The 11,505-nt window shown below is 41.4% G+C and overlaps 1 protein-coding gene across 6 annotated transcripts in view; it reads left to right on the top strand.

Annotated features, from left to right (window-relative positions):
• LOC116848367 (spectrin beta chain, non-erythrocytic 2) overlaps nucleotides 1-11,333 on the top strand; it is a 71,121-nt gene extending 59,788 nt beyond the window's left edge. For 3 of the 6 annotated variants that reach the window (XM_032824358.1, XM_032824359.1, XM_032824354.1), the window contains exons 12-25: nucleotides 257-699; nucleotides 1,140-1,193; nucleotides 1,471-1,876; nucleotides 1,942-2,142; nucleotides 2,411-6,826; nucleotides 6,903-7,129; nucleotides 7,275-7,378; nucleotides 7,520-7,750; nucleotides 7,825-8,102; nucleotides 8,247-8,724; nucleotides 8,951-9,094; nucleotides 9,370-9,444; nucleotides 9,928-9,959; nucleotides 10,208-11,333. In XM_032824358.1, the coding sequence (XP_032680249.1) occupies nucleotides 257-699; nucleotides 1,140-1,193; nucleotides 1,471-1,876; nucleotides 1,942-2,142; nucleotides 2,411-6,826; nucleotides 6,903-7,129; nucleotides 7,275-7,378; nucleotides 7,520-7,750; nucleotides 7,825-8,102; nucleotides 8,247-8,724; nucleotides 8,951-9,094; nucleotides 9,370-9,444; nucleotides 9,928-9,959; nucleotides 10,208-10,447 (7,329 nt within the window). In that variant the 3' untranslated portion in view covers nucleotides 10,448-11,333. The remainder of the gene's footprint in view (nucleotides 1-256; nucleotides 700-1,139; nucleotides 1,194-1,470; nucleotides 1,877-1,941; nucleotides 2,143-2,410; nucleotides 6,827-6,902; nucleotides 7,130-7,274; nucleotides 7,379-7,519; nucleotides 7,751-7,824; nucleotides 8,103-8,246; nucleotides 8,725-8,950; nucleotides 9,095-9,369; nucleotides 9,445-9,927; nucleotides 9,960-10,207) is intronic. The other 3 variants (XM_032824353.1, XM_032824356.1, XM_032824357.1) reach the window with 3 other exon arrangements.
• The last annotated feature ends 172 nt before the right edge of the window (nucleotides 11,334-11,505 follow it).

Consider the following 11,505-nt stretch of genomic DNA (forward strand, 5'->3'; position numbering starts at 1 on the left):
AGTAAATTTCCGTAGGAAATTTAGATATTAAAAAGAAAATAAAAAGTCCTTAGTTGTCTAAATTAAAAAAATTACCGAATTACCGATGTTGTTTATATTATTCTTACTATTACTTCTTCGAAATTAAATACTTTCGTTTTTCATTTTAATTGACAAGCTTTTTGCACCAACCTTATATATCATGCGTTCGTTGAAATTTCGTTAGTACGTAATTTTTACTGGAGGATTTTAACTTTTCATTTCTTATTGTTTACAGGCTGTGGAACTCGAATTAGACACATACAACGGCATCGTGACCGAAATGGGACACACCGCTGCCACAATGATAAACTCGAAGCATCCTGACAGCAAGGCAATAGCGAACAAGCAACAAGCGATCGTCCAACAAATACGCGCTCTGCAACGGCTGGCTACTGTTAGACAACAACGTTTAATGGAGAGCATGTATCGTCATGAATATTTCCTAGAAAGTAGGGAATTGGAGCAATGGATCAAAGAGCAAGAACAGGCAGCCGCATCAGAGGATTACGGGCAGGATTACGAGCACCTGCTGATACTGCAAGCGAAATTCAATGACTTCAAACATCGAATAGAGGCTGGCTCCGAGAGATTCAATCAGTGCGAAGACCTAGCTAGAAAACTCATTGCGAATGAGAGTCCTTACATCCAGGACATCGAGAAACGTCAAGAGCAATTAGGGTAAATTTATAGCTAACGAATGATCAACGATAAATTCTTATCTTCCTTTGCTATCTTTATCTCTGATGTTTGAATATCTCTTTACGGTCTTCATAGAACATTAGTATCTTTGCACGTAATAAATTAACAAGATGGTGTAATGGATGTAAATTAATATAATGGTACAGAGAGATTATATATTAGATTAGAAAAAAAATTTGGTTTGATTTTTAAATCAAATTTTACATTATTGCGTTCAATGGAAACATTATTCATCAAGCAAGTAATCGTTGTTGTGTGTAATTCAGCAATATCTAATAGCATTAGTATATCTTTATCTAGAAGGTAGCCGAAGTACGCAGAAAATCAAACCAAACTTTTTGATATCTTTTGTATACACAAATCTACTTTTTTTCTTTCGGTGTTGGGACGCTAACATTCTTTCTGCACATTCAACACAGACACGACGAAGACGATCCAGTACTTCAAGTACGAGATCAACACGCGATAATGCAGTGAGTATACGTTTGATTACTCAGACGCACTCACTGATAAGTTGTATATAAGTATTATTATATCACAATTTGAAGCTTATTTGTCTTTCGCACTTTCATGCACGACTGTTTTATTTTTTAAAACTTGGTACTTTTGTATTCTTATTTTTTTATATCTTAAATTTTTTCTGAAACTTCTGTAAACTTTATGATCTCAAAATCGAGGTTTTCTTCGATTAAATAATTCCGAGATAATTATTAATTAAATTAATAACTATCGGGTATTATTTGTTATCAGAGAATCATGGCAACATTTACTGGGTCTTATTCGAAATCGTGAGCAGCGATTACAAGCGGCTGGCGAAATTCATCGGTTTCATCGCGATGTAGCGGATGCGCTGTCACGGATACAAGAGAAGGAAGCTGCATTACCGGAAGATCTGGGTCGTGATTTAAATTCTGTTCTGGCGTTGATTAGGCGACATGAGGGATTCGAGAACGACCTGGTCGCATTGGAGGCTCAGCTGCAGGTCTTAGTGGAGGATGCGTCCAGATTACAAGCTCATTATCCTGGAAACAATGCTGTGCATATCCAACAACAACAACATATCGTTGTTGATCACTGGGAAGAACTGAAGGAAAGATCTGCTCATCGGAGAGATCAATTGCAGGCTAGTTGCGATCTGCAACGATTTTTTACTCAGGTATCTCTTCTTGCTTTAACGCTTTACATTTCACATTACTTTCAACTAACGAGAGGAATACTTAGGTAAGAGACTTGATGAATTGGGCAGCGGGACTCCGCGCTACGATGTCGACGGAGGAGAAGGTTCGAGACGCAGCCAGCGCACAAACCTTAAAGGCAGAGCATGAGGCTCTGAAAGGAGAAATTGAAGCGAGAGAAGACAGTTTCGGCTCGGTGCTGGATCTCGGGGAGGCGATGGTGCAGACTGGTCACTATGCCGCTACGGTGAGTTGCTCTATCTATTCAGTTATGTAATAAATAATTTCGGATCTTTTAGATAAAATGAAACGTATTGTATTTTTATATCATAATTTTATGAAACAATGTGTACGCCGTTTAGGATCTCCTGCCATATACATCGTTTCATAAAAGTATAACGACATAAAAATATAATTATTTGATCTTGCCTGAAAAATCCTGAATTATTACATAATCCAATATGTACTTTACTATTTCAAAGTGTATCTGTTAATGATAATGATATATTTCATAGGAGGTCGAAGAGAAGTGCAATCAACTGTTGGACGAGCGACAGAAGCTGCACACCGCTTGGCAACAGAAAAAGGTGCACTTGGATCAACTAATCGATTTGCACTTTTTTTTACGAGATGCCAAACAGCTCGACAATCTGTCCAGTACTCAAGAGGCCGCGCTGAGCGGCGACAACTTTGGGGTTTCAGTCGAAGAGGTGGACGCGCAAGTGAAGAAACACAACGAATTTGAGAAGCTGCTGGTCACGCACGAAGAAAAGCTGACGGCTCTGCAGGAACATGGGGACAAGCTGTTGGCGCAGAATCATTTCGACTCGCCAACGATCGCCAAAAGACTGAGCGAGGTTGTGCAAAGACGCGCGAGGATTCGAGACTTGTGTGACGCGCGAAGAAAACGATTAGAGGCCAGTCTGTTACACGCTCAGTTCGTGAGGGACGTGGGCGAGGCTGAATCATGGATAGGCGAGAAGCAGAAAAAACTGGAAGCGGAAGCATCGAAGGGCGAAGTATCCAGCCTGGAAGACAAGATCAAGAAACTGCAGAAACACCAGGCGTTCCAAGCCGAGCTGGCAGCGAATCAAGGCAGAATCGAGGAAATCAAAGCGAAAGGAGAGACGTTACTGGCGCAGAAGCATCCGGCGAGCGCGGAAATCCATCAGCAACTGGAATATTTGCATGCATCCTGGAGAAAGTTACTGCTAGAATCTGGAAATCGAGGCAGAGGTTTGGAAGAAGCCCAGGATATCTTGGAATTTAATAATCAAGTGGAGAAAATTGAAGCCTGGATCAGAGACAAGGAAATGATGGTTCAAGCTGGCGATACCGGAAAAGATTACGAACACTGCTTGAGTCTTCAGAGGAAACTTGATGATGTAGACAGCGACATGCGAGTGGATGATTCCAGAATAAAGACGATCAATGCTTTGGCAGACAAGCTTATAAAACAGGGTCGCGATAACGAATCGAAGACGATTCAACAACGTCGCGATAACTTTAATAATAAATGGAAAGGATTGCAAGGCGCGCTGAGTACATATCGCGAAACGTTGGCGGGTGCGTTGGAAATCCATCTTTTCAACCGAGATATCGACGACACGAGCCAAAGAGTTATTGAGAAATCTGTGGCTATGAACACGAGCGACACGGGGAAAGATTTACCTGCCGTCGAACAGTTGCAGAGGAAGCAGGAGGCTATGGAACGAGACATGACTGCTATAGAAGGTAAATTGAAAGAGCACAGAACGGAAGCGCGAAACTTGTCACACAAGTATCCGGATAAGGCGCCGGAAATAAATGGGATACTATCCGAGCTTCAATCCAATTGGGATGATCTGCAGCGGCTAACCCGACATCGTCGTGATGCTCTCAATCGAGCCTACACGTTGCACAAGTTCCAAGCTGACCTACACGAATTAGACATTTGGGTGGTCGACACTATCAAACGTATGGACGAGTCCGAACCACCGACTACCATATCCGAAGCCGAGGCTGTGCTGGAATTACACCAAGAGAGGAAAGCGGAGATCGATGGTCGACAAGATATATTCAAGGGTTTGAAGGAACATGGCCAGAAGCTCCTGTCGATCGACGAGGACGTCAAAGACAATCTCGAGCATTTGGAGGAACTCAGACAAACTTTAGTACACGCGTGGGATGATCGTAGACAAAAATTAACACAAGCACATCAGTTGCAGCTATTCAAGGAACAAGCCGATCAAGCTGACAGCTGGCTAGCAACAAAAGAAGCTTTCCTCAATAATGACGATCTCGGCGATTCGCTGTCGGGTGTCGAGACGTTGCTGCGTAAGCACGAGGAATTCGAGAAAATGTTGGCGTCTCAAATGGGACGCATCGAGGAGCTGGAGAAATTCGCCAACGATATCCTGTCGCAGCAACACGCGGATGCAAACATAATAAAGCAACGGCTCAACTCGGTCTGCAGCAGAAGAGACAAGTTAAAGAACAGCGCGACAGCCAGAAGAAGAAAGCTACTGGAGAGCCACCATTTACATCAGTTTCTCAGAAACATATACGAAGTGGAAGGCTGGCTACATCAAAAACAGCAGGTAGCGAGTGATGAGAATTACAGGGACTCCTCGAATCTGCAGAGCAAGATTCAGAAACACGCCGCATTTGAGAGTGAACTGATGGCGAACAAGGGTAGAATCAGTGCAGTGGTCAACGAAGGCGAGGCCCTTATTGAAGAGGATCACTATGCCTCAAAGGAGATACAGGAACGTTTGGACGACTTGGAAGCGCAGTGGCGTCTCTTACAGGAGACTAGTGAGCTGAAGAAGAACCGGCTGAACGACGCATACCAGGCCTTACTGTTCGGCCGTAGTCTGGACGAGTTCGAGACGTGGATGGATGAGGTAGAGACTCAGTTGCAATCGGAAGATCATGGCAAGGATCTCTCGAGCGTGGCGAATTTACTGAAGAGACATACTAACCTGGAGAATGACGTACTAGGTCACAACGAGGCGTGTGAATACATTAAAGATACCGCCGCAAGTTTCCAGAAATCGAATCATTTCATGTGTGACGAGATTCAGGACAGAGCGTTAGTTACGATCAACAGGTACCATAGTCTTCAGGAACCGATACAAATACGCAGGGATAATTTGGAGGATGCGAAGTTACTGCATCAATTCGCGAGAGACGTTGAGGATGAGCTGCATTGGCTGTCGGAGAAAGAACCGTTGGCTGCGAGCAACGATTTGGGGAACTCCCTGACAACAGTGCAACGATTACAGAAAAAACACCATGCATTAGAGGCGGAACTATTGTCCAGAGAGCCTGTGGTAGCTTCTTTGGTTAGTAGAGCAACCGTGATGATCAGAAGTGGACATTTCGCGGCAGACAAGATTGAAAAGTTGTCCCAGGAATTACAACAAAAATTATCACACCTACGAGACTTGGCGAGTGTCAGAAAATTGAGATTGCTTGACGCTGTAGAATCGCAAATGTTTTACGCGGAAGCCGCGGAAGCTGAACAGTGGATCAGGGAGAAACATCCACAACTAACGTCAAACGATCACGGCAAGGACGAAGACTCCGTTCAGTCTTTATTGAAGAAATTAGAGGGCATCGAGCGCGATTTGTCCGGTTTCGAGAATACGATTGACAACTTGAAGAAGCTTTCACATGGTCTAGTGGAGAGGCATCATTTCGACAGTAAGAATATCGCACAAAAACAAGCGGATATCGAGATGAAGTTCAAAGAGTTGCAGAAACTGAAGGAACATCGATTGCAGAGATTATCGGAGAGCGAAAAGTTCTACAAATTTATTAGGCAGGCAGACGAGGTAATCGAATGGATTGGAGATCAAACAACGGTCGCTGCATCGGAGGACTATGGACGCGATGTAGAACACGTGGAACTGCTGATCCAGATATTCGACAACTTCTTAGCCGGTTTAACGACCAGCGAAGGTCGCGTATCGGCCGTGCTCGATGCTGGTCAAAGACTGATAGAGCAGAACAATCCGGAGAAAAGCAAAATACTTGTAAAAATCGACGAGACAAAACAACAGTGGGAGGACCTAAAAGAATTAGCGAACGCTCGACAAGAGGCATTGGCGGGTGCCAAGCAAGTTCATATGTTTGACAGAACGGCCGATGAGACGATCTCTTGGATACAGGAGAAAGAAGCCACCCTCAGTTCAGATGGCTACGGCCACGATCTGGAAACGATTCAGGCGTTGGTGAGGAAGCATCAAGGATTTGAGACCGATCTAGCGGCTGTGAAGGAGCAAGTGGAATGTCTAATGGTAGAAGCGTCCAGGTTGATCGAGCTGTTCCCAGACGCACGTATACACATCGACGTGAAACATCAGGAAGCAGAAAATGCCTGGGGCGAATTGCTGGAAAAAGCAGCGCAGAGAGGAAGCAAACTGGCCCAAGCTGAACAATTACAGGCGTATCTGGGCGAATACAGGGAACTGATGTCCTGGATAAACGAGATGGTGGCCAAGGTGACGGCACCGGAGTTAGCACGGGACGTTCCCGGCGCCGAGGCACTGATATCCAGGCACAATGAGTACAAGTCGGAAATTGACACGCGTCATGAAGCCTTCGAGAAGTTCTACAAGACCGGCCAAGAGCTAATTGAGCAAGGGCATTTCTTGGCAAAGGAAATCGAGGACAAGATATCAGTATTGCAGCAACGCCAGCAGATCTTAAAGGACACGTGGCAGCAAAGGGGACTCATTTATGAACAAAATTTGGATACGCAGCTATTCAAGAGAGATGCTGAGACTCTAGAAAACTGGATAGTCAGTAGGGAACCGATGCTGCAGGATGGAAAATTCGGAGAGAGCATTCCACAAGTGGAAGAGTTGATAAGGAAGCACGATGATTTCGAGAAGACTATAGAGGCGCAGGAAGACAGATTCAGCGCACTCAAGCGAATAACGATGGTAATACTCGATTATTTTGAGTATCTTACTTGGTTATTTTTAATGCAAGCGTATAATATTATAAATATTTGTGTAGCTTGAAAAAGCTTTCCAAAAGCAACAAGAAGCAGAAATCGCAGCTCGTCAAGCGGAAAAAGAGCGTGTGGAACGTGCTAGGATCGAGGAACGAAAACGCAAAGAAGTACAGAGAATAACAGAAGAACGGAAACGTGAAGAGGAACGTAGACGATTGTTGGATAATTCTCATCGCACGCAACACGACGAAGTTAACGGCTCCGTCGATGAACATGAATCTGTGAATATGTAAGTAAACATTAAGATCTTACTCAAATCTTAAATTTGTTAAAACTATTTCACACACACAATATATTTTTTTTTATTAATTATATAAAAATTAATTATTTATAGAATTATATAAAAATTAATGACACTGGTTTATGTTTATCAGATTATCGCCATTAAAGGGCGCTACTGCTTCCGAAATAGCAGAATCTGCGACACCTCAGAAACCGCATGGCATATCGCACATGTTTGGTGAAAAATTAAGACGAGGTAGGTATTTCTTAATTAACCCGGGAGTAGTCACATAATTTCTTTTTTTTTTTTTTACGGCCATTTGGGATCATCTTGATCCCAATTAAAAGTTATTATTAGCAAAATATAACATATCAATTGCTGTATGATTTCTTTCAGCGACTTCGGATATCAAGAGGGCTGAGAGCATGAAAGTTGATACGAAAAAACCAAAACGAACCCCGAGCTTCACTACCAGACGAAGAACGCAAAGCTTCAGGAAACTGCAACGGATGGAGAACATGGACGCCCTACGGCCGGTTGAGATTCAAGGTCTTCTCGAGCGAAAACACGAGCTTCAAAGTGCCGGTAAAAAGGCAGCCGTGCGATCATGGAAGCAATACTACACCGGTAATTAATTATTCGTAAGATTAAACACACCTAAAGTTCCATTTGCAAACCTACTTTTTTTACGATTATTTCAGTACTGTGTGGACAACTGCTGTGCTTCTTCAAGGATATAGAGGATTTCTCATTAAGCAAAGCGGCTACTGCCCCGATAACCATTTTTAATGCCATATGTGAGAAAGCAGACGATTACACAAAAAAGAAGAACGTATTCCGGCTGAAGTGCACGGACGGCTCGGAATTTTTATTCTTAGCGCCGAGCCCACAAGAGATGGAAGACTGGGTTAACAAAATCTCTTTCCACGCAAAACTGCCGCCAAGCCTACAGCTGCTAAGTTACGACGAGTCTCAAAAGGTTCGCACGATAAACAAATTCAATATTTTAATTTTTCATCATTATTTTTAATCGTTCACGTGTCATCTCGATTATCTCCAAATCCCACAAAACCAGAACTGAAAATTAATTCGTACACTTTCTATCTCCCGAATTAAAATACAGCAAGAAAGTTTGGAGAGGCTACAAAACGCGTCGCTAGACCACGCGGATGACAACGTCTCGACCGGAAGTAGCCACACTTCCACACCCGAGATGGAGCGCAAGAATTCTGTGATCAGGCGCGATCCTGCGGGGAATCAGCACTCGCCGAGTTCGGTGCAAATAGAATTTCTGCAGAAACACCGGCAGAATCAACAGCGACGCAACGACGCGCAGAACGCCGAGTTTCTGGCGTCGCAGAGGTCTGAACCGCAAACCCAGACGGAATTTCTGCAGATGCACAGACAGCAACAGTTGCTCGCGCAACAGCAACAACAGCAGCTGATACAACAGGAGCAACTGGCTGCCCAGAGGGACCAATATCAACAAAATTCCGCGATGCTGGGAACCGACAAGCCACCTATACCGCCGAGAGGCGCTCCTCCGCCTGTCCCTATACGAACACCAAGTTCAGAAAATATGGTGCAATACCGACGTAATGGTACGTACTGATAATTTAACTGATGATGCACAATATGATACAAATATAACTGAGGACCAATTTTTTAGTAGTAGTTTAAACTCTGTTCTAATGTCTCTGATGTGTTTAAGTAGAGTGTAAACTTAAATCTAAGTTTAAACTACTACTATTAAAAAATCGATCGTAAGATATTTTGTAATTTCTAATTTAATGACAACAATGAATTTTCCTAAAACGCTTTATGTAGACGCGGAACATCACTTGCAACAAGGAAGACCTAATGTCTACCAACAACGTAGCGCGACATTAAATCACAATGGATCTGGACAGTATCCGTCGAACGAGGGATGGCATCGACAAAGCAGTGTAGAGCTTTCTACACAACATCAAGGTACGACGACATTATTTAATACAAATCGATAGAAGGTCTCAGAAAGAGACCTAAGGCTTTAGGAACCCAATAAACATCAAAACATTGGATACAGCAATGTTACATCAATGTTATAATTCCCCAGTCAACAATGTAACTGTTACTTACAATACGTTATATTGCTTATATTGTTAAATGAGAAATTGTAACGTTGATGTAATGTTGCTGTTAGTTGGTGTTTACCGGGAATATTCTACTCGACCGTGAACACGTGAACATTCATCGTCATTTTATAGAATTAGCACCCCCTCTGCCATCGAGCGCCCCTCCGCCGACCAGAATGTCTCAATGGAACACTTCTCATGATCCTGGTCAGTCATTAAAAAAACATTCCGTGATCGATAATGCGAAAGTCGCATGCAACCATCTACACTTTCGCTTTCATTACCCGTCTGTATCGGTATTTTAGCAAAAAGATATCCATCTCTGAAGATAGTTTAACAAAGAATACAAAGCCAAAGCATTGAGAATTACATATATATGTAATACATATATATCTCTAATTGAAACACGTGTCTTATAAAGTACCAATACTAACAGACTCTGCTATTTATAAGCGCTCAAAAGATTACAATTTAACACTACATTCTGCTGATATATCCATATTTTTATTTTTTAACAGGTACTAACTCTACAATTAGTGTGGTCGGCAATAACAATTGTATATAGCTATTTAGCGTGCGCTAACAATGGCACACTTATATCTGTGAATTTTAACTAAATTTTTTGCACCAATTTGTTACATAAAATCGACGAACTGGGAATTTCTTAATCATATTTTTCTTTTGTTACAGCATACGGAAATGTACCAATAAACGTTCGACAGGTAAGTTTTAAGTGGATGACACAAAAAAACGTAAACAATAAAACTTAAGCTCTAAAAAAATTGACCAATCGATTATTCTTGAAAAGAATCATCGATTACAGAATAATCAATTTGCTTACTGCTTCAGTTTTGCTGCTTACACAATTTTTCTGTATGCTCCCGATCTTACTCTCTTCGCTGACACATTGCAGATCCATCTTTTTTTTATAAACTCGAGCAATGCGGCTCACTGCCATACTTTTTTACAGGGTATGCAGCAGCAGAACAATACATTCACCGGCAGACCGGCATCGTTGCCGCCTTATGTCGCACCGCCAGCGGCTCCTCAAACGTCCCCTAACATCACAGTAGTGGACGGCAGAAGAGCGTCAGAGAGTGGATCGGAGAGCGAGCACAGCACCGGCAGTAATAGGAAAGATCGCGACTACAAGCGAAGTTCCGTGTTGAGCAACCTGTTCGGAAGACGCAAGAAACCCTCTCAGTCGTAACACCAATTCAGGTGCTTTCACGAAATATGCTTGTAAGCCACGATCTTAATGGCCAGTTTATATGGGCTGTACTTAAGATGTGGCACAACGACGAACGATCTTCCTCAACATAACAGAGTTCTTCGAGAATATCGACAACAATTTCGACATTATCGCACCGGTTTTGTTGAATAATCGGTAGAAACTGACTTTATGAAGAATGTTTGTAAAAATTGTAAATTGATTAATCTGCGTAATCCATAGAGGATTAATAGACAGATTTTCTTCATAGATTATTAGTAGGATTACATTAGATAAAACAAATTCGAAATACATATTAAACAAAATTACAAATTAAACGAAATATCTTTACACATAAAACAAAATGTAACTAAAGAAAATGCACATATGCAAAAATATGTATACAGAGTCCATGTACATGCAAAGTGCACCTTTGACGACTATGGCAATTAAAAACGATTAATCATATTGAAAAAGGACCAATATATGTGGTTCAGTGAAACCTCGTGTAAATATATCGACTTCAATTCTGTGACTATTTCTTAATACTCATTATCAGCCTATGATCTAACAATACTGTTATACTCGATGAACTCTGTTATGAACTCTGTTCTAATGGTCTATAATAATACCACAACGAACAATGTTTTGTAATATAAAAAAAATTTACAGTCCTGCAAAAGAGATAACTTACCAAGTTTATTTGAAATGTACCTGACTTTAAGAACGAAGTTCACAAGTATAGAACTCTTTTTCTTTTTCGGAGATTATTTCTTTCCTTTTTCATTTTTTTTTTTAAGTTAAAAAGTACCAGAGAGACGTTGAAATACAAAAAGAGTGTAATAAGTTTAAGTTGTAGATGTCATAATATATGTTGAAAATATTATATATTTGAGGAGGAAGAGAGGAAAAAGGTCCCATATCTGGAACCAATGATCTTAATGATCTTAGATACTAAAGATATGTAAACATGTCGTATTTTTTGATGAGAAAGATAAAATATTATATATATATATATATATATATATATATATATATATATATATATATATATATAT

The sequence above is a fragment of the Odontomachus brunneus genome, unplaced genomic scaffold (assembly GCF_010583005.1).
Source record: "Odontomachus brunneus isolate Ranch 3 - 2012 unplaced genomic scaffold, Obru_v1 Obru_scaffold_093, whole genome shotgun sequence".
Taxonomy (NCBI): domain Eukaryota; kingdom Metazoa; phylum Arthropoda; class Insecta; order Hymenoptera; family Formicidae; genus Odontomachus; species Odontomachus brunneus.